This window comes from Thunnus albacares, chromosome 21, assembly GCF_914725855.1.
Source record: "Thunnus albacares chromosome 21, fThuAlb1.1, whole genome shotgun sequence".
NCBI lineage: Eukaryota > Metazoa > Chordata > Actinopteri > Scombriformes > Scombridae > Thunnus > Thunnus albacares.
The window spans coordinates 3,694,368-3,718,249 of NC_058126.1; the positions used below are offsets into that span (position 1 = coordinate 3,694,368).

General features: G+C 41.0%; 1 protein-coding gene across 12 annotated transcripts in view; it reads right to left on the reverse strand.

Annotated features, from left to right (window-relative positions):
• Positions 1-867: 867 nt before the first annotated feature.
• Positions 868-23,882, reverse strand: part of tnikb (TRAF2 and NCK interacting kinase b) — a 76,928-nt gene continuing 53,913 nt past the window's right edge. For 6 of the 12 annotated variants that reach the window (XM_044339014.1, XM_044339017.1, XM_044339021.1 and 3 more), the window contains 13 exons: positions 23,475-23,498; positions 22,571-22,579; positions 20,855-21,036; positions 20,595-20,709; positions 16,884-16,992; positions 14,692-14,868; positions 14,428-14,571; positions 13,076-13,210; positions 12,836-12,936; positions 11,186-11,335; positions 9,508-9,667; positions 5,078-5,217; positions 868-4,049 (listed from right to left, as the gene is read on the reverse strand). In XM_044339014.1, the coding sequence (XP_044194949.1) occupies positions 3,966-4,049; positions 5,078-5,217; positions 9,508-9,667; positions 11,186-11,335; positions 12,836-12,936; positions 13,076-13,210; positions 14,428-14,571; positions 14,692-14,868; positions 16,884-16,992; positions 20,595-20,709; positions 20,855-21,036; positions 22,571-22,579; positions 23,475-23,498 (1,530 nt within the window). In that variant the 3' untranslated portion in view covers positions 868-3,965. The remainder of the gene's footprint in view (positions 4,050-5,077; positions 5,218-9,507; positions 9,668-11,185; positions 11,336-12,835; positions 12,937-13,075; positions 13,211-14,427; positions 14,572-14,691; positions 14,869-16,883; positions 16,993-20,594; positions 20,710-20,854; positions 21,037-22,570; positions 22,580-23,474; positions 23,499-23,882) is intronic. The other 6 variants (XM_044339015.1, XM_044339024.1, XM_044339022.1 and 3 more) reach the window with 2 other exon arrangements.

Below are 23,882 nucleotides of genomic sequence, written 5' to 3' on the forward strand. Positions count from 1 at the left end.
TGTTGCTCTTTATACATCCATGACACAAAGACAGAGAGCAGAGCGGAGCAGAGGAGAGAGACGGAGACAGTGATGTAATCTGGTCACTACTTCACATCCTGCGCTGTTATTGGCTGGAGACGACACACCCACTGCCCAAAGGTTGACGCCCAGAAACGCCCCAAACACAGCAAAACAAGAAAATACAGGCAGATAAATACACCACCACACACTTCTAGTGGGTCATTGTGATGATTGAGAGGGATTATTTTTGTATGAGTCTATACATTGTTTTTTAGGGAAATGTTGCATAGTGCACCTTTAAATGTATTTTTAATTTTATTTTTATTATTATTATTTGTCTCTATTTATATCCTTTATTCTAAAAAAAATCATAAGAATGACGTTGGTACATTTCTGGAGCAAATATTTGGTATCAGCAGCAAACATTTAATATTTTGCTTTATTAATGAGTAATAAATAAATTATGTTTTTTTTGTTTTGATTGATTCATATTTCTATTAACTCATTTAAGCACTGATGTCAAGCACAAATGTGATCAGAGATGGTTAAAATCAAATATGAAGAAACCAAATAATCTGTCAATAACTTGTACATGTTAATAAAGTGTAAACCATCGACAGGATACGAGATTCTCTGGTTTTTCTGTCGGTACAACATGATGTGCAAGAACTTTGTTGTCAAAATCTGATGTGAAGAATCAAAGGAATGCTGCACCCTGTCGATCACTTATACTGGTTTTCTAAAGTGAGTACGAGTGATCGACAGGGTGCAGGATTCTTTGGTTTTTGATCATGTCCACCTGTGAATGAGACTTATATATTGTGTGTTATAAAGAAATGAAGAAAGAGATCGGAGCAGGCTGAGTTGCTGTACAAGGAGCCGACATTTATTGTAGAATTTCCAACATCACAGATGCGTGTTACCAGATTGAGGTCGTCTTTTGACTGATTCCAGTGATTCAGACGAGGTGAAAACATACACTCAACATGCATGTCACACACTTCTGTGCTCACACCTGCCCACCTACACACTCACACACACGCACACACACACACACACACACACACACACACACGCCGACAGCCGTACATACGTTCACAGTCTTGATACGTACAAAAATTGAAATACAAATACAAATAATACCACGATAAAAACATTGTTTGTTTGTTTTTTTTTTTAGAAATCCTTATAGCTATGTTCTCTATTCTGTAGAAAGACAACTAAGCTTTAATAAGTGAACATTATTTTTTGTCTTTCTCTAAAATGATGAGTAAGATATCATCATAACGAAAATTCTTACAGTATATATATATCTTTTATCTATGGTTTCTCCATCTGACCCTGCCTCCTGACCTTTATTCACAGGATGTCGGGTTAAACATCCTGCACATGTAAAAGGCTTCAGCTGGCCGCAAAGTGGCATCGCTTACACCTATCGCATCCTTTCAGATCGATGAACAATAAAAGAATATTAAGTAAAAGATGAGCCAGTTTCCTTTCATAGTAGCCTGATCACAATCCACCCCCCCCCCCCCCCCACCCTCCCCCAACACACACACACACTCACCAGTGTTTACAGAGACCATCGTCAAAGAGTAAACCCTTAAAAAATAGAAAATATCATCCAATTTGTCCTCGCACAGGAAACCCATCCCCCTTCCTGATCGCTCTATATAAGCTGCTCTGGGTATGAGCATCGATAAAATGCCTAAAATATAAATTCCATGGAAAATGTAGAATAATCCAGTGCACAATATCAACTTATCTGACTGATAGAAGCCCAGATGCTAAGCTAATAATTTCAAAACTCTTTCAATTTACAGCTCAAAGTTTGTCTGTCAGCTTCTACAGTCAGACCAGCCAGTGTATTGCCTTAAACTTACGATTTCAACTTACAAGTGAGAACAGGTAAAAACATCGTATGTCATCATGCAAAATGCACAACTAAATAAACAGCGATGAACTACAGAGATAAAGAGCAAACTCGGAGGGTGTTAAACCCAAACAAAACTTTTGCGTAAGTCCTCGCTCGGCTGCTCCTCGGTCAGAAAACCCCTCCCATCTGAGAGAAACTACAGTACGGACAGATTTACAGAGGTATGACATTAAAAAAAACAAACAAAACAAAACAAAAAAAAAGCATGACCGTTATTTTTTTTCTTCAGTGTTCTCACCTGCTTTGCAAAGTCTGTCCTTAACATCAAAGTGAGTATTTACACGAGTGCAGTGCACACAGAACAGCAGGGACAGAATAAAAGGTGGGGAGAACAAAGGGCAGCAAAAGTAAAAACTTCCAGAAGTTGGCAACTACTCTACGCCAAGTTCTTCTTGTGAGAAATGGTGTGAAGATTTTTGTTATTGTGCTGCAGATATAATACAATATCTACAACCTTCCTTCCCCCCCCCCCCCCCCCCCCCCAACAGAGATACACCTGTTAACGCCACAGTAGCTGAAACCGACTGCGCAGCATCCGCAGTGACAAGTGTAAAATGTCTCGTTTCCCGTGTGGCACTAACTGCTTGTTTGTGGGTTTTTTTTTTGGTCCTTTCCTCTCCTAATGGGGAAGTGACTTTGACTTTTTTTTTTTTTTAGCAGCAGTATTCTGAATGAGTGTTCACACTGTGAGCATTCATTTCCTACAGAGGGTCAGATTTCAATCAGAACAACTGACAGCTCATCTTTAAGTTTTTGCTACAAGATGTTAGTCTAGAAAACCTGCACCGAGTATCGGTCGAGCTGCTGCGGTTGGAAGCCAGACCAATCATCAAACTATGACAAAGATTAGCATTATATTTATCATTTGATTGGCTCAGATTGGTTACACGCAGCTGATTTTGAAAACAATGTTTTCATAAAAGATTCGTATCTTCGTGGTTTGTGCATCTGTTCAGCAGTGATACTGTCTGGGAAGCTTACTGTTTGTCATCATCTATTGTAAAAGCTTCATTTTCCCCCTTTACACAGTCAAACCTACAGCTGGAGCTCTCCGATTTATCTGCCAATTTTTTGAAAAGCTCAGTTTTCAGGTGATAAAAATGCAGACTTTATGAGGCTATAAGGCCAAAAAACGGAAGAAAGATTTAGCCAGCTCAGTGTGGATACACTCTCAGTCGCATGCAAAGAGATTGTGGTTTAGCGCTGATTGACAATGCCCCCTAACCAGACCACAATGAGCAAAGCAAAAGTTGTGGGTTAGCTTTGCCAAGCAGATACTTCCGTGAAGAGAGTGCAAATCAGACTAGATGCACATCACACATATCAAAAGCTTCTTTGAAACTTATTTTTAACATCTACAGGTGACACGTCTCAAAATGTGTTGCATCCATTTTTTGAGTTTTTTTTTTTTTCTCCTGTTTTGATGCTACTTTAATCACCAGCAGTATTTATTGACTATAACAACACAGCGCAGTAAAAAGATGCAGTTTCAGAACACCCGCATCGTCACCAACAATCAGAGCGGAGCGACGGATTGACAAACCTACTCGCAGTGTGAACACCCTGTAAAGAAAATCATCGGTGTGCTACACAGAGAACTCGTCCACAGCTCCCCGTTCAGTCAAAGGCTACTCGGCGTGACGCCAGTGTCCTTGAAACTCTCTAGAACAACCATCAGCCCAAATCGAAAATGTCCACAGGGAAGGCGGAGGCATCATCTACTGACAGTAATGTGGAGTCACCTTGGCCTGGCCGGCACCCGAGGGGTCTGTGGGTCTGTGCCGTCGTGGTTGGAGGGAAGCTACTGTAGGTGGGTGACACACTCCTGTGAGTTTACTCGTCCTCCAGTCAATGATTTCCTCGGCGGTCCGCTGCACTTCACACACACACACACACTCATATACACACACACACACACACACACACACACACACACCGTCCTCCTGTCATCCCTCTGTTCCTCTCTCCGGGTGGTGGGCGATGTTCAGAGTGAAGAAGAGGAGGGTTGCGGGTCGAAGGAGAAGGGTTACCAGTTCATCATGGAGCTTCTGTTGAGGGTCATGAAGAAGACTTGGCTGCTGCCTCCAGAACGAACCGAGGCAAAGAAAACCTGCAGGAAACCAGATGCATGAGGAGACTTTTATTTAAAATCTCTTTCACTTTCTCTTTTGTCTATGTGCTGCATGTGTGAAATGTTCATTTTTACTTTGAAGAATAGATGATTAAATGTAGATTAATGTTCTATATTCATTATTTATATTCTAAACATGTTATTAAATATCCTTTAAAGATATAATCTGCTTTTAAGGTGAAAGAAAAGGACAAAAATGATCCTTGGTGAAATAAGAATGAAACATTACATTATTAATTATGGCACTAAATCACATATTTGGGATGTTTTAATATAATTTGTAATTAAATAATATTTCCATAAAAATGCAGAAATTTGTTCTAAGTTAAAATATCTTCAAAATCTGAGTGCAATATTTGTTTTAAGTGATGGATACAAAGAGAAATGAGGAATTTGTCAAATGTTTTGTTTGCACACATGATGTTCAGTATATCATAAACATAGATATATACTGTATATATATTTAGAACAGTTTGTATACAGTGCAAGTTGTATTTCTTAAGAAACATGTAAAATTTGGGAGATGTATTTACAAATTAAGTTTCATTAAGTTAGTGGCAAAAACAAGAAAAGGTTTACAGTCAGAACACGGGTGTAAAACTGGTAAAAGCAGCTTAATTTTCAGAATTAAGTTCTTAGAGTTGTTTTTAAATTTTGGTTCATAAAATGTTTTCAACTATCGTTGTTATAGAAGAAAAGTGTGATGGAAGAATGAAGGAAAACGATCTCAAAGTTAAAATGTTCAGCCAAAATCTCTTCATGCATGGATACAGTTTTTCAATGCATATGTATATATGTGCGTGTGTGTGTGTGGACTTGTATTACTGATGTTATGGGGACACATGTTTACACATTCATATTGTGGGGACTCGTCTCTCTTTTGGGGACAAAAAGCAAGATCCCACAAAATAAATCGTTACATTTTAGGGTGAAGGTAACACAACCGTGTGTGTGTGTGTGTGTGTGTGTGTGTGTGTGTGTGTGTGTGTGTGTGTGTTCACACCAACCTTGTCGTTCCTCTCTGACAGGAACTTCAGTCGCTGAGCTCGCTTGTGCATGAAAACTCCGTCGAGGTGTCCCGTCTCCACGGAGCGGATCTCAATTGCCTTCTCTCCCCAGCCCATGATCTGGTTGGAGTGGATGTAAGCTGCAGGAGGTGGGACAGGGCACACACACACACACACACACACACACACACACACACACACACACACACACACACACACACACACAAACAAACGGGGGTTGGACAGAAGAGCTTTCAGCACCAGCCTCACACCCAAGCCAATCACACCTCAAGGCCTCCTCGGCCTCGCCTCCAGGAGGAGATTATTGCAGCAGTTTCTGAGCGATTTGAACGAGAAATGAAGCTCCTGAGCTCTTCAGGTCAGAGGAGGCTCAGTGTTGGGGAGGATGCTGTCACAGCGACAGCTAACGCAGGACAGCGCAAGAGGCTGCTTGCTGGTTTTCCATTGATTTTGATGACAGTGTTTGATTAAAATGAATTATTCAAGCGTCAGCGAGCTGCACACATGGACCACAAATTAATCAAAGCTCCAAATAGTTAATAGTCAAATAATCTCAGTGACAAATAAAGATGTATTTCCTGTAGCTGCTTATAAATGAAAAGAAAATTAATGTAGGAGTAGAAAACGTTGTGCTTTCTTTCTCATTAACAAGGTCAAAGATGTTGAGCCAATCAGTTTAACGCAATGAAACTCAGTTGAAGGTGGATATTTTGGCAATAAAGTGGCAGGTAAACACGGAAATGCATCATATCTTTGCACGGCATGGATAAACAGTGCCAGTGGAAATGGTTCAGCAGAGATGGTTCAACTGGCAATGTACACCCTCCTCTGTTGAAGAAGTCCAGTGGAGGGACTTTTCTACAGTTTTACAATACAGCTCTGTTTTATTTTGATTTTTTTGTGGGATGAAAGTCGATCCCACCTGCCGAGGAAGGAAAAATCGACCAGCAGCTCATCATCGGAGCCTGTGTGCAGAATCAAACGCTACGATGTAGGTTGTTATGTTTTGTCCGGGAGCCGGCGGGGGAACGGTGGGAGGGGGGGGGGGGGGGGCGGGGGCGATGGGGGGGGGGGAGAGGGGGAGCTGAGGGGGGGGCTGAGGCCGGGCTTGGCTGTGAGCAACTCTGGTCTGACAGTAAAACACACACAAACATGTTAACAGGTAATGATGTGCTGTCTCTACATGAAAAAAAACACCAACACATAACCACCAACTGCTGCAGGACGGAGACGCAGTCAGTCAAACGTACATGTTTAATCAATCAGGATATCAAACACTGACATCTGAGAATCAGAGAGTGAAGGCAGAATGGAAAAACACAGAGGATATGATTGACTCGGATCATCAGATCTGAGATCCATCCTTGATGTGCCCAGCTCTGCTCAGCTCAGCCGTGTCCTGTTTCCTCTTTATGTGGTTTGACTGCGTGTCCTAAATAATAGATTAATTTAAATGGACCGCACTCTGCTATGATCTCATGCTCAACTTTGCTCTGATTTTCCAGCTGCTGACTCTTACAAACATCTTGTTTGTGTATCATAAAAAAGTTATTTTGGATGTTTCAGAGCTCACACAATCAAGGATGAAAGTTAAGACTGGATGAGAAGAAATCCCTTTTTGGTAATATTTCACAGATAACAGTCATATGGAACAAAAACACAGCAGACAAAACAACACACGAGCATTTCCCCCAACGTTTAAAACAAAGGCAGAAGTAAAAGACTGTGTGTGTGTGTAGACTGTGATGGCGTAGAGCGAAGAGGTTAACGCTCTAACGTTGAGGGACGTGTGTTGTTGTCAGCTCATGCAGCAGATGGATGATCAACACTTAAAATTAAAGAGACACATTGAGTTTTTGGGTTGTTGCTCTTTTGGTTATTTTACCTGTTAAGTGATGAGAACACATCATCAAAAAAACGCGCTAACAAAGCTAACACTTTAGCATAGTATGTTGAGTGATCTCTAGCCCTATACAAAATCAAAGAAGTGTTAATAGTTTTACATTTCTGAGATTTTAACTTTTATTCTGGATTTTTTTTCTATTTCCTGCCAAAGAGGAAGACAAAGGTTGATATGTGAGCACATCACCAGTGTCGCAGACGTCCCTCACTGGCTTCCCACCTGCAAACAGCTATTTTTTCACAAAATATCCTCAGACGTTAAGCTCTGAAGCTGACGTATCTCTTCTAAAACTTTTTTTTATCTTTCCTCAATCTTTTATTTTAGCAAAGAGCAAAGGAAAACATATATTTAAGGTAGCAGCTTCTCATTTTTAGCCAAATGCTAAATGCTAATCGCTGGTTACGATAACAAACAGCAGATTAGATCAGCTGTTGCTAATTAATGTCAATTCCGTAACAGCTAATTTAAGCTAAAATTGTAGCGTTATTTGGCTAATTTGCTCTCTGCTGCTGCTGTCTGTATTTATGTTGATGACTGTAATCTCTCTGTGACACCAGGGCACAAGCATGAGGAGACTCTTCTCTGGAAAAACTCAATTTAAGAATCTACCGGTTAAACTTTAATTCATATCATATAAATATTTTAAACTGATCAGTTCAATAGTTCTGAATCAGGACCTTCAGTATTTGGAAAAGAGGAACACAGATACATTTAATTAAGGTTTCATATATTATGCTGCTCATCTCATTAGATCCTGCTGATGTGATTTATAGACATTTCTCTGCTTCTTCTCTTTAAACCTCAGATGCTGTTTATCGTTCTGCTCTTTGGTTTATTACTGGTGATGTTTTTATTAACACTCATCATTGCATCCTGTGTGGAAAAGTTGTGTGTTCTTCTCTGTCTGAGAGACGTTATATGCATATATATTTATTTATCTACAAGGCCTTTATTATATTATATATTATTATATCACATCTATGATTGATTGGTCCTCTGGAACAACTCACATTACAAGTCCCTCGAGTTTGTACTGAACTCAGAGGATCTGCTTTTTGTTTTTATTCTCCAACCGGCTGGAACTTTTTACAGAGCAACCTAAAAATGAATACTCTATGATCACTGGCCACTTAACTTCTTTTTGCACCTGTTTTAAATGATTTGTTTGTATTTCTTGTATCTTTTATCATTATTTTATATCTTATCTATACTCGAAATTATTGTAGATGATTTTCTTTAAGTTTAAATGAAGGTAATATAATATATACTGTATAACAATAAGGTGATTGAACATTGTTTTATTTGCAAATTTAATTCACTTTAACGAACACACCGATCTAAGCTGTTGGAAATGTTGGAAGTTAAACATAATGAGATACAAAACTGGATTCAGATTTGATCAAATGTTATCAAACCTCATCCTTAATTATAATATTAGACTTTTTCCACAGCAGGAAAAGCACAAGTAGAACTGATGACTTTAAAAAACGGCTCCAATTTCTCATAAAATTAGATAAACCTTAACGTGATTCATTCATCATTAATGTTATCAGCTGTAGTTTTCCTGCTGTGAAAAATGTAATTTTGCAGACGTCAGTCATGACGTATATATTTATCAGACAGGTGTTGCTGATGTTGTGATGTTTAATATTACACTGTGCATTTTTTCTTTTTGCTCTTGTTTATAAATATTGTTATAATAAATTACTAATATACTAAATACTAACAAGAAAATAAGTTTATAAAACTATTTTTTTGGCAGATTTGCTTCCTCACATAATTGTCAGAGCACCGTGGAAAAGAGGGGATTGATTTTTTTTAGTCTTGCATTTTTTAATCATGTGACTTTGGAGGTCTGTTATCTCTTTTCTTTCTGTTTTATATGTTGCATGAGGCTCTTGTAAAGCACTTACTGACTATATAAATCAATTTTATTTACTTACTTTTGCAGAAAAAGGTGATGTGAAGCTGATTTATTTGATCTCTACCGCAGGAAGTTGTCATTTATTCCTCCCATTTCCTTCTAAAACACTTTGTAATGGCTGGTTTTGATACGTGCTATGTAAATAAACTTTATTATTTCATTATTATTTATTATTTCCACCTGTTCATGAAAATAAAGCGCAGAGCAGATTCTCTTCAGGTGAAATCACTCAACAAAGTGTATGTGAAAGTGTCAGCATGGAGCAATCAGTCAGTGATGATTTTGGCGTCGATATGTTCTCCTCACTTCACCAAATAAGGTCGCCGTGTATTAAATCTCCCAAAAACCAGGTGTGTCCCTTTAAGCAGGTAAAAACCAGGTGAGGCTACAGTGTCGTGGCGTCTTGAATTAAAGGTGTAACTGAAAGCAAAGAGGCAGGAAGAGAGAGAGGAGTGCTGCTTTGAACGGAGAAGGGGTGTGGTGGGAGTGGCAGAGTGCAGGTAGTGAGGGTGAAAGATGATCTGCTGAGACCGCTTATAGAGGTCAGAGGTCAGGGAGAAGCGAGCTGATTGGTTGACGTACCGACGGAGGTGGGCATCTCGCCCCACTGCAGCACCACGTCTTTGGTGATGCGTCCGTAGGTGTTGACGTAGACGCCCTCGTCCTCGTAGCACAGCAGCATCTCCATGCCGTCCGTCTTGGGCAGAACAACGATGGCGTGCGGGGTCACCTGACCCTGAATCTGCCGGGGCGACACACGGGAGGGGGTTGGAGGGGGTGGGGGCACGGGGGTTAGGAGCTGCCGTGAGCCTAGAGGAGGCCTGGACCTCCACCCCCCCCCCCCTCCCCAAACCCCCCTCCCCACCCTGAGAGAGAAACTGCTGCAACAATAGAGTCCCCCGCTCCTCAGCCACGCAATCGCCATGGAAACAGACATGAGCACAGTGTGATTCATGACTGCCAAAAGGCAACGTGAGGCGGTTGCCGTGGTTACCGTCTCCTTCCCCTGTCCATCTCTGACTGTAACCAGACCGGGGTTAGAGGAGGACACTGATTCATCCACTCACTCACTCACTCATTCATCGTTAAATCACCCAATTCCCTCATTCATTCATTCATTCATTCACTCATTCATTCATCCACTCCATCACTCATTCACTCACTCATTCACTCGTTAAATCACCCAGTTCCTTCAATCATTCATTCATTCCCTTATTCATTCATTCACTCGCTAATTTATTCATCCATCCACTCCATCATTCACTCATTAAATCACCCAATTCCCTCAATCATTCATTCATTCATTCCCTCATTATTCATTCATTCACTCCATCACTCACTCATTCACTTATTAACTCACTCATTCCCTCACTCACTCATTTATTTTTTCATTCACTCATTTATTCACTCACCCATCCCCTCTCTCACTCACTCACTCACTTCTTAATTTACTGACTCATTCACTCATTTATTCACGTATCACTTCCCTCCATCCCTCACTTACTCATTTATATCTATACTGACTCACTCATTCATACAATTTTTTTCAGTTTTTCGTTTTTCCTTTCACTCACTCATTTATTCATTTACTCACTGACTGACTCACTCGCTCATTTATTCACTCATGATGTCACCTATTCCCTTATTCATTCATTCACTCCCTCACTCATTAATCATATACATTTATTCACTCACCTCCCACTCTCTCACTCATACAATCCCTCATTTATTCATTCATTCACTCAATCATTAACACACCCATTTCTTTCTTCATTGATTCACTCACTCACTTATTTATTGATAAATATTATTTCACTCATTATCTCACCCATTCATTCATTCATTCATTCATTCATTTACTCACTCGATCACAGAATTACTCACCCGTATCTGTTGCTCAGAATGAATCACTGACTTGTTCACTTACTGATTCACTCATTCATTTATTCACAGACCTTCATCGTCATTCTCACCCACTTATTTACTCCCTCATTTATTCATTCACTCACAAACTAATTTTCTCATCACTCATTCACTCGTTCTTCATTCATTTACTCTGATACTAGTCTGCTCGCTCAGCCACACGTTCACTCATTCAGCAGCTCATATTCTCTCATCCTTAACTTCTTCACTCAGTTTCATTAAACAAACAGACAATTTTATCTTCATAATAATTAAAAACAAACATGCGATTAACGTTTCATGATTAATGATCTCTGCGGCTGTAGACCGTGGCGTGACATCGTTCACGCCGTCTTACATGTGAGGGGATGTAGATGTCGTAGGGGTTCCCGGAGTCCACATCGATGACGTGGAAGCCCGCGTTGGAGCCGTAGATGACCTTTAACCTCTGCCCCTCCTCCACGGTCAGGTCCACCAGCAGGGGGCGATGCTGCAGGTCAGTGAACGACTGACAGACACAGACAGAGGAAGAGGAAGAGGAAGAGGAAGAGCAACTCCTGTTATTAAACATCTGAGGTACGAAAGGCGACAAATAACTAAAACTCCCAACAGCAACACATTTACACACTCAACATTCATTTACTTGCATCTACAGGCAGAAAAAGACGAGCGTACAGAGAAATAAGACAAGTAACTTAAACTAAAATCATATCTGGAAGCATCTTGAGGAGGAGGGCTGTGATTGGTCCCCTGAACCAGAGGGCGGGGTTTAAACGTGAGATTAAAAACGGTTATTTTGAAGGAGAAGGCTAACGAGTTTCTATATTTTTCTTATTGTTTGGATCCAAACCAACGATGAACTGATCTAGTAACAAGTATTGTGTGTGTATTTAAAGTCTGATATATCTGATTCCTCCGTTGTTTTTACTCTTTGGAGCCGTTTCTAAACAAACTAACGTGACCAAACTCTTCATGATGAAGGAACATGTCACTCAGTGCAGCGCTGTGACTCACTGATGTGTTTTTAATAGTTTCTGGACAACAACGGAGGTCTACGACCAAATCCTTTAAGCCTTAAGATGTTTAAGTTTATTTATATTGATATTTGATTATCTTGTTACAGAAACTGATGAATGTTTGGGTGAAATATAAGAGATGCTTGTGGTCGGCTAAATGTTTAAGAATCTAAGATCTAAAAGAATCGGCCTTTAACTGCAGCGGGATCCTTAAGAATGGATCATGTTTGTATTTTCAGAGAACAACCATGTATAAATACTGCTAATAATGTATCTATAAAAGATGGAAGTGGTGTGTAGATCTAATCAAAGCATACAAATAGTTTACTAAAATCATGACAGATTAGAAAGGAAAGGTCTGTACTGAAGCAGCAGAGCTGAGATATCTTGATTTATAGTTCCTACTATGTGTCAAACACTGGATCCTACATTTCCCATAATGCAGCTTGATCTCTTCCTAATACCCTGTCTGTCTGGCAAACACCCACATCTTTCCAAACTCTGCAGGTCATCTGTTATAAATGCGTCATCCAGCCTAATCTGAGATAACTGATGACATCATCTGGGCTGATGTTCTCAGACATTTCCTCCAGACCCACAGCAGACTTGTACTTGTTCTCATTTCAATATATTTTTTACAACTTTTCAGTTTTTGTGCATTTATGTTTTGGAAAAAAAGTGATTTGACCAAAGAAACTGAAGATTAGACCTCGTCCCAGTGTTCTTAATTTCAATTATTTCATTATAGTTTGTTGATTGGTTGGTTGACTGATTCATTCACATGTTTTTAATGTTTACATTGTTTTATGTCATGTGTTGATACTCTTAGTCTGTCATTGGTCTCTCTAAGGCCTTTGTGTTCTGCACAAATGATGGAAAAAATACATGAAAAAATGAAATCAAGCTCACATGTTCTGGTAGAAAACTCTATAACTTTTATCCATTTTTATCCAACTTTAACACCACAAACACCACTGGACGCTCCTCCTCACCTTGAAGGCCATGAACTTGTGGTAGGGTTTAGGAGCCCAGGCGTAGATCTCTACCGAGTTCTTCAGAGCGATCACCAAGAATTTAATCCTCTCGTACTTCACTGCAGGAGGAGAACAGAGCAGAGTGAAACACAGTGGTGGAAAGTACATTTACTAAATACAATTTTGAGGTATTTGTACTTTACTCGAGTGTTTCCATGTGATGCTACTTTATACTTTCTACACTACAGGTTGTCGTACCGACTTTGTAGTGCACGCAGCCCTCCAGCTCTCCAACAGTGATCCAACCCTGTTTCTTTTCCACTTCGGGGTCGTTGTGTAATATCCTGTTCCTCAGCCAGGACAGGTAGTAAACACGCAGCTTGTTCTTCTTCCCTGGTTCGGAGGAAAAAGAAAAATCTGTTAATTTCTCTTCACTGTCACAGAGTATAATCACTCAACTTATATAGGGGTCATGTGACTGCCTCTCAATCATCTCCAGAACCCTCAAATCAAATCGATGTGTGAATGTTTTGATTTTAAAACCAGCGACAAAGCAAAGCAAAGTAAAAACCTGTCGGAAATAGAAACGTCTTCGTCATCTTTGTTTTGTTTTCTATTTATACTCCAAACTGGTGGGGAACAAATGTAACCAAGGGAAACAGGAAACGCTGGTAACTACAACAGTGAGAAATGAGCCACAGATCAACAAAAGACATCAACAAAAGAAAAACATTTAGCACAATGTAGGGTCTAAAGCCAAAGAAACTTTTTTTGTAAAACAAAAGAATCTGAGCTCAGAAGCTTTTCAGAGCTTTCAACCTCATCTCATGATGTTCTCTAGTGAAAGTTAATACTGTCTGTAAAATTTAACGTCCAGGCTCAAACGTGAACATGTGTTGCTGCCCTGAACGCTTTGTTTCCTAACGAGATGATGTCAGCTCATCAAACATGTCCATTAACTGATTTTTTTTGGCCACTCGGGGGCAGCAGAAACAAGTAACGAACACAACTCTGACACATCATCAGCTTTTAGGTTGATATGTTGAACTTGTTAGCAAACAGTTGCTTATTTCCAACATTATCATTCATGTGGAGTCGTGTTTCTGTCCACCTGGTGAATGTGAGTCCAATATTCACTCTCTTTTAACTCTGTTTTTACTCTCTACCAACTCCTGAGGGAAATATCTGGTTCTTTAGCTGCTAAATGCTCCACTATGTTCACCAGCTAGTCTACAGCTAACTGTGTCTGTTTGGTGCTGAGCAGGTAGTGTACAGCGGCTTTTTACAGCTTTTTCTCTGAAAACGACGCTATGAGAGACGCTGAGAGTGAACCAGAACAGTAAAGTTGCAGCCAGACAGATAAACAATGAGCTGAAACTCACTATAAAGCTCCGTAAAGCTGAGAGGAGCTGCAGAGACGGGCTTTAAAGAGACAGGAGCTAAAACGGCCTGTTTCAGACAGAGGCTGAACTGAGGGGCTGCATAAAGGACCAGTAGAAGATAAAAAAAGGAGTTTTTTGAACTGTAAATCATGCAAATATATTCCAGTAGAGTCCCAGAATATAAAGCTGGATCTGGAGATGTGTAGAATATGTCCCCTTTAAACCAACCTGAGATGGTGACCAGGACGTTGAGTCCTTCCAGGACGTCCATCTGTTGGAAGCGCCGTCGGTTGATCAGGTTGTAAACTTTGCCCTGACCGCTTCGATCCAGCAGCATCAGGCCGTTCTCGGTTCCCACCAGCAGGTTCACTCCTGCACAAACACACACACACACACACACACACACAGACGTCAGGTTGTCGCCGCCCGCGGGACTGAAGATTAACGGTATCATCATCATCATCATCATCAGCGTTTCAGTGAGCGTCTCACCCCAGAGAGCCGCACAGAGGATCTCAGAGTTGAAGCGTTTCTTGTATTTGCGGATCTCGGGCGTGTCGCTGTGCGGTCTGATGTTGGTGGGGTTGACGTTCACCACGGAGATCTTCCTGGCCTCGTTGAGACGCGCCTGCTCCTGCTCGTGCTTCAGCAGCTCGTCAGCAAACAGCGCTGCAGCACAACAAACAAACAGACATTATGTAAAATATGTTTATATATATACCATAAATGGACCGTGACCGCCGAGATGTGACCTTCAGTGTGTTTATTTGAAGCCTTTTGGCAGATAAAATGATAAAAGTTCATGGGGAGGTGAACATTTGAGAGATTTGCTCTGTTTGTGAACAAGTTTCATTCACAAAAATGTTACCAAAGACCAAAAAAGAAGAAGAATTTCACACCATAAAAATTCTTCTAGTCCTGCTTCCTGTCGGGAAAACAGCAGATGAAACAAATTTAGCAGCGTGTTTGTTTTAAGGGGACCAACATGCAGCTGTCAGAACGTTTTCATATCTTTGTCTTGATTTGACTTGAAGTTAGATGCTAAAAATGTCTTAGTAAAAAAAAAAAAAACAGGAGGAAGCCATGGAGACAGAAAAGAGAAGATTATATAGTCGGTGATGTTACTCTGTTGTAACATAAAGACCCTGAAGCAGCATCTGAACATCTGAACTGTATAAAGTTGTCATGCCAATAAAATAAAAAAGAACAAATATGTATATATATATATGTATTACTTAGAAGGTTTTTTGTTTGTATTTTTGTTGATTTTGGTGACATTAAGCTCTTATTCTTAATTATTAAAGAGGAACTTCACTGCTGTAAACATGATGATTTCTTAAAACTAGGTCACTGGTAGAAATGTGCAATTATTTTTGAAATTGATGCCTTATGACTGGAGAAAAAACTGGGAATCCTACAACAGCCAGAATGCATTTGCAAAGTTTCTGATGGTTTACATGTTTGCAGGCGGCGAATACGTGTTTGCAGCTGGATGAAGAAGAATATTTCATTAAAGGGAAGTTTAATGTCATTCATATTGTAACGCTGGGTGTAAGTTACTGTTTATGTGTGTTATTTTGCAGTGGTTTTATTAAAGGAGGTGTCCACAGTAGCGGGTAATTAGCAGAGAAGTAGTTCCAGGGAGGGAAGAGGGGGTTGTGTTTTAAGTTGCTACATTCGGTATCAGTTCATCTGAGGCTAGAGAGAAGAGATGCAGCGAACGTTAACGGCTCGTTAGTTAACGAGAGATACAAGTTCAGAGGATTAGCCACCCTGTTTGTTGTTTTTACTGGGGACACCTCAACCTCAGGTTAGCTGCAAGCAGCAACCTCCAGGGCTGTAAAATGAAGCCAAAAACTGCAGTTCCTTGAATGACCACTTGAGGCTCCAAAAGCGAGTCAATCCCCATAGACCTCCATGTTAAAATACCAACTTTACAGCAGAAATAAACATGTTTACAGTCTGGTACAAACAACGGTTTTGGTCTCTGTAGCTAATTTCCTCTTTCATGACAACTGTACGGGGGGTGAATTTTTTTATAACTCACCTGTTTAAGTTTTATTAAGCTGTAAAGTTATGCATAATGAAGGACATGGCTGCTTTGAGTGACAGGTCCGCCAGCTGCTAGGTGGCTTGTTTCAGCCATTCGGCCCGCCTCTTTGCCCATTTTTGATTGGCTGGGAGCTTCAAAACCGCTCTTCAGAAACCAACGGGTGACGTCATGGTAACTACGTCCATGATTTTATACAGTCTATGATTAGCTGTTGCTGCGGCAAGGAAATAGCCGTATGTGGGCTCTGTTGAGCTAGCCATCTGCCTAGCCACCCACAACGCTACAATATATAAATACGACCCACATTAGAACCACAGGAATCAACTTGATAATTGGTGAAGTCGTCCTTTAATGTCAAACAAATGTTTTCTCACTTATGACTCGTACAACCGATCGGAGACACTTGTGAATTATGTTCGTACCTCAGAGATAAATGCTAAATATGAGAAAATGTCTCTTAAACTAATCGTAGTTGCTACTTACTGTAAGAACTTATTTACCTTTAATAACAGAGTTTCTCTTCTCACAATGTGCATGTGTAAGATCATTTCAATACTTTTTAGCTTTTAACATTATTTTGTTTTTTTCTTATCTTCTATCTTGATCTGTGAGGGTCCCGACAGAGACGTACCTGAGGCAGAGATGTTATCGTCGTCGTCGGTCGGGGAGGTCCCGTACACCCTCGGATCAACGAACGGTGTGAAGGAAGCCTTGGAGCCTCCGCCGCTGCCCATCCCATACTGCCAATCACAGAGACACAAGTGTTTCACTGATGGGTTAAAAGCTTTTAAGGGGAAACACTGTTCAGCCACAACAAGGCAACTGCAGCGAGCTCACTGAAACAGGTTTCTGACAAAATAAAGGAAACAGTGAAGCATGTTTCGATATCATGAGGCTCCTTGTTTCTACAAGAGTCTGAGACTGTGATAAACGGGTTGCAACACTTCTCCTCTATCAGATATTTCATCACTTTGTGTTGTGATGATAGAAACTGATGTTGAGAAACACTTTCTGTCGTCCCGAATGTTTCCGCTTTGACTGAACTCTCAGTGCTTCCTTTATCTTGATCAGCCACCTGTATCGCGTGCTGAGGGACGGGTGGAGGACGCTTTCTGGATCAGAGGCTGGAGAACCGAGGGAGAGAGAGGGAGGGGGGGAGAGAGAGAGAGAGGGAGCGAGGAGGGGAGGAAGTCCAGATTCCTGGGGGGGGAACACTGGAGCGAAAACGGGACGGATCTCAACAGGACAGGGCAGGAAATTAAAGGCCACATGTTGTCGTTTTGGTTTTTGAAGTTTAGAACTTCATTTCCCAGAAAACCTCGTTGCTCTGTGATGCAAAGAGGACAAAATAAGATGCAACTAACAACTAGTCAATTAGTGTAATAATCTGATAATAATTTTCTCTATAATTGATTAATTGTTAAGACTATCATTGAATGTCTTTGAATGTATTTTTCTATACTTTATTTTATTGTCATTTCATACATTTTACTCATGTTGCCGATGTAATGATGACAAAACTTTTTTTTTTTTTAAATGATGTACATAAATAATATGTGTGAGTGTGTCACCCAGTGATAACATCATACAATTAATTATACAATAAATTAAAATAATAGATCATTTTTACAGTACAGACTTTGATTATACCATGTTGTAGTAATCAATGTCTTTTTCTTTTTTTTTCATTAAATGTTTTTATCAAAATAGTAAATTTTCTGTCGATCGACTAATCGATTAATCGATTAATCGACTGACTTGCTGCTATAAACGAAACGGTTCATATTTTCATTATTTCTTAATTGTTTAATTCATTTGTTGAGTAAAAATATTGAATGTTTGCTGGTTGCAGCTTCATAAATGACAGATTATCTGTGTCGTATTATTATAAATGGATGAGTTTGAGTTTTAGTTTAAGTTAATAAGCAGTTTGAAGTCTTTACTTTGTGTTCTGGTAACAGGTTTTATTATGTTTGACATTTTATAAAGTGAATAATTATTTCATTAATTAGCAGGCCAAGCAATTCCCACATGTAGAATTTATTTGGCTAATAGATTTAACACCAAACAAAAGTATTTGTTTTATATTCTTTCTGTTTTTTTCTTTAAAAGTCGACATGAAAATGGAAGAGAAAGTGTAGACGGACTGAAACATCTGTAGAAAAATAACTTCCTCAATTAAAACTTAGTAAATTTAGTGCTGTGACTTCTGAGGCCGATTTATTTTATTTCTTATGTTTAATTATTATTTGAAACCTTGAAGATGAAAACACGCAGCTGGAAAAGTGAAAGTGAATCCGTTTCCAGTCCAGAACAGAAGCTGATCAACACACCAGCTTCTCTAGATGATCAATAACAACGATCATTAAAGTCACATTCATTGATTTTTATCTGCTTGGATGTTTCTGAAACGAAGTTCTGGTTTCATCTGAAGGAACCAGTTAGTCTCTACTTGTGTGTGTCTGACTGGTCTGGAGCAGGTGGTGTATACTGGGTTTATCTGCCGCTGGAGACGAAGCTGATGAAGACGCTGATGAAGACGCTGATGAAGACGCTGACACCGAACGATGCAGCCAATAAAACCAAAACTACGACTGAAAGAGGATAAAACGCTGCGTCCGTAGAGCTGCAGAGTACCAGCTCCCTCCTCTGATGTTTACTGGTGGCTACTGGTAATTTCCCACCCTGATTAAGGACCAAACAGGTGGTGACGGGGTTGTGTGCAGGTGCGGGGACACGAGGAAGAGCAGAGGGTGAAGAGGTGAGGTGGTCTGTCAGGATCAGGTCTGGGGGGGGGGTTTGGGTGGGGGGGGGGGCCGACAGTTGGATGCTATTCAACCTACTTGGGCCCCAGAGGCGTCACCGGGGGAGACCAGGGGGGAGGTGCTTTGCTGCACCAAATCGGGGAGATTTGTGTTGCCAAGGAACAGATTAGCGTTGCCGGGGAAACCGTTGCTGGCGGTAGAGCTCCGCCTCCGTTCCCCGTGTTTCTGGAAGGAGAGAGAGAGGCGGGCAGCGAGGCTGATTGACAGGTTCAGGAGGTGGAGGGACGACGCCGGACCCTGCTGTATACGGGGCGTGTTTGTTTCTGTGTTTGTTTCAGCAGGGGGCGGGTGGGTACTGAACCCGGCGGCTTTCAACACAGCAGAGTAGTCACACACACACACTAACAGACATGTTTTAACTGTGATGCTGTTATCTGTTGCATTAAAGCAGATGAAAGTTAATATTTTGTGCTGATATTTTGTATTTGGGGCTTTTCATGGCAACAAACTTCTAAAACCAAGACCCAGATTCAGTCCTGCGAACCTCTGAAACATCTCAGGATACGAAAACCTTCTTCTGAGACGCCGGAACAAGACACAACATATAATGTTATCATATATATATAAAACACATGAACGCATATTTGAGTCATAATCAATCAATTCTACAGCTTAATTACTGACTGTGGAGCTGATCAATAAACCAAACGTATCGTACGTATGACTCTGTAAATCTCTTGTGTTCCCGCCTTTTCTTTCTGAGTTTTAAGGAGTGGAGACCAGTCGTTGCTCCTGTCCAATCAGAGGCAGCTGAGCAACCTATAAAAGGCTCTTCTTCTTCCTCCTCCTCCTCCTCCTCCTCACTTTCTTTTAGCCAGCAGACTCTGAAGGAGTAGAGTCTCCTCCTCACCTCAGTGTTTGCTTTTTCTGTTTTTTACTTAATTAACTGTCCTTTGTTTTATCTGATTCAGTTTGGCTCTGCTCTCTCTGACAGACGGTCGTGTTTTCCAGATGATGCGGACACACTGGGATGATTTACATCAGCTTCACAGTCTGAGACCGGACGAGTCTCTGCTCGTATCTAAGGGTCTTGTTCATGAGAGAGTGTGAAGAGGAAGGTCGCTCTACGTTCCACTACTCACCTACAGTCATGAGTTTCAGGTAAAACGACCCAAACAATGAGGAAACAAGTGGCTTAAATAAGTTTACTCTGCAGGGTGGCCGGGTTTAACCTTAAAGACGAGATAAGAAGCTCAGACATCTGAGGGAAGTAAAACTGCTGCTTCTTTGTGTTTGTGGAGGTTTTTCATCTGACCCAGAACATGCTGGAGGGATTAGACAGAGTTCTCTACGTAGTCTGGGAACACCATCATCATCCTCCAGGAAGAACTGCTGCCACCACAACCCGGATAAGTGACTGGATTATAGATCAGTCGTCCAGCTCAATGTGACGCTGACTAGCTTTAACTAAAGTCCAGATATTAAAGTCTTCCTTCTCTGAGTGTCACTTTCTGTGGAGTCAGCGAAGGCAACAGACGCCTGGGGTCAAAGGTCAAAAACTGAAGACTGCGGCTCACCTCACGCATCATCAGGGTGCTGTCCTGGGAGCTGTTTCCGTACGAGTCGCCGTGCATGTCGTTCTGACCTCCCATCATGCCGAAGGACTCGTTTGCACCTTGATTGGCTGCAGGCCTGAAAGACAAAAAGTTCATCCAGTTTTCTTCTAAACATGCTTCCTGTCTCTCCGTCGCACCTTCATACATAAATAAAGGTTGATTTTATTAAAAAGACCAGAAATAAGCCTTGTATTTTTTTCATTTACAAACTTGCTACTCACATAATGCGAGGGATATCGCTGACGGCCACCGATCCGTCGTTAGCCCCGCCCTCTCCCTCCTCATCCTCGCTGCTGTGAGACTCCTCGCTGGACGACGAGTAGTCCGTCACTTTGACAGGCGGGCGGCTGGTTTCCTCTCCCTGCCGCAGCTCTCGCAGCTCTTTAGCCAGAGCCGTCAGGTCCTGGAGGAGGAGGACGAGAGAGAGAAAACACCCGAGAAACGTCACAAACATTCTGCTGTTTCTTCGGTTTAACGGGAAAAAAGACTCGAGTTCTGGTTGTTCAAACTCCAATCAATGGCTTAATTTTCACAAAAAGTGACAAATCTATTCATTTATATCTTTATTTCATTAGCTGCTTTCTTTAATATTTGGTTGGTTGGATAGTTTTCATCTTATAGCAGCGTAAATATCTCAGTTAGTCTGTAAAAGTTTGACATTTCATTAAGATTTCGATGGAAATCACGCAGCACACAAAACCTTTCATTAGCTGAATAAAGTGTGTTCATTATGAGGAAGGGATTTAGAGGTGCAAGCAATTTACATTTTAAACAGTTCAGCTGTTTGGTGCAACTTATAAACCATAAAACATCACAGTGTGTCTGACTGTAGCGACTACAACCGTAAATACAGAGAACACACAGAGACAAAGATAATAAATCAATATGTTAAATGTAAATGAAAGAGTTCAGTCTGGACTCAGCCTGAGATCATTTCTGTTATGATTTATGTTCTACTGCAAATCATAACAAACAGAACCTGTGAGGAGAACAATAAGAACATTCATAATATTAATAATAATAATAATAATAATCTGAGCTGCCAGGTATCATATTTTAATAACTCTAGATATTTTCTATTTCAGTTCTGGTACCACAACAATTATTTTAGAGCTTTTTTTCTGGTTGTTTTTCTACAAAAAAAAGGAGGTCAAAGGTCTCAAAAGTCAAATATCTGAACATACGCAGTCATCCAGGAAGTAAAACACATGATCTGATCAAGTAAACAAGATGATGAAACTGACCAGACATTCGATGCCAACTTCTTGTTTTTTTTTTAAATCTCAGAGCTACAGACAGTTTTCAGTCAGCAGCAGATAGAAGCACTGAGCTGAAGGTACAGAGTTAATAAAACATCTGGAACAACAAACGTGCAGAACAAACTTGGTTAAAGGACGTCAGACTGAAAACTGCACCAACGACTGAGTGGAACAAGAAACCACTAAATGCAGAAGTCGGCTGCAGCGCCTGAAACAAAAACCACTTCTGCTAAAATCATCAATATTTAACACATTTTTATGAATAACATTAACCTTATTAAGCGGGAAAATTACAGAAGTTGCTGTTTCACACAGCAAAACGCCACATAGTTAATGATTGTGAGACGACGTGTCCATCACTGGGAGGGCAGCGAGCAGCGGGACGGTGCAGGGGGGAGGAAGAGGAGGAGGAGGAGGAGGAGGGGGCGAGGAGGGTCAAACTACAGATGCCACCATGCCTCGGTGTAGCAGGGAGAAAGGTTAGAAGTCAGGGGGACTCGTGCCTATAAATACACTCTGTGTGACGTCTCGCTGTTAGCAGCAAAGTGGGAGCTGGTTGTGCATGTGAGAGGTTATGTGAGGAGGTGGGGGGGGTGTGGGGGGGTGTGTGGGGGTGTGTGTGGGGGGGGGAGGCTGGGGATCAGGTGGTGCTTGAAGGAGGACGAGGGTTTATCTTACCAACTCCTCCTGATGAGAGAGAGAGAGAGAGAGGAGATAAAATGGAAGAAGAAGAAGAAGAGAGAAAGTGTGACTGTTGAAATGGAACATGAAAGTGATAACAGGAAATAATGAAAAGTCCATTATCTAATCAGAGAGAGAGAGAGAGAGGAAGAGGAAGAGGGAGAAAGGGCTGAGTGGATTCCTGCATGTTTCTCAGACTATGACTTTGAAGGAGTGTGTTCAAATCTACTGTAACTCTCAGCTGCGGTGGCGGCCATGTTGGAGGTCTGTGTAATTAAAAAGGTAAACATGTAAAGGTTCAAACTCATTTTATAACCTTTCTTTAAGGCCAGTATGTGTCAAAAAATATGAAATTTACCACCTTAGTATCTAAAAAGTATCTCTCAGTGTCTATTTATTTATTTATCTGTTGTCATTATCTCTACATCACATGCTCTGATCACATGACGCATCACAATCATCGCAGGAGAAAAATGTGTTTTCTGAGCTGCAATAGATTCGACCTGAGGACACTTAGAAACTCACAGCTGGAAGTTTCAAGGGTTTTCAAGGGTTTTCAAGGGTTTTCAAGGGTCTTGCTCAAGGGCACCTCAGCAAGCAGAAACTGATGCTCCTTCACTTTCTCCACCTACGTCTCTACAGCGTCCCTCTGCGGGGGCAGCAGGGTTTTGATCAAACCGATCATGTGATGTATCATGATTGAAAAAGTGATGACTGATTAATATCTATAACTTCCCAGAGAGCGAGTGAACGGATGAGCGAGTGAACGGATGAGCGAGTGAACGGATGAGTGAGTGAACGGATGAGTGAGTGAACGGAGGAAGAGATTTGACTGAGAGGAGAGAAAGAGAGAAAGAGAGAAAGGGGGGGGGGGGGTCGAAGGAGGATAAATGTCACTAACCTCGTCTACAGCTTTCTTATAGCTCTGAAGGACGATGGAAGGAGGGATGAAGGAGAGAGAGGAAGAGTGAAAATGAACAGTAACATGGTTAGTTCAGAGAGAAGAGTCAGTCTATCAGAGAGTGTGTGTGTGTGTATGTATCAGCGTGTGTGTGTATCAGTGTGTGTGTGTGTGTGTGTGTGTGTGTATTAGTGTGTGTGTGTATCAGTGTGTGTGTGTGTGTATCAGTGTGTGTGTATTAGTGTGTGTGTGTGTATCAGTGTGTGTGTATTAGTGTGTGTGTGTGTGTATCAGTGTGTGTGTGTGTGTGTGTGTGTGTGTGTGTGTGTGTGTGTATGTGTGTGTGTGTGTGTGTATTAGTGTGTGTATCAGTGTGTGTGTGTCTGTGTGTATCAGTGTGTGTGTGTA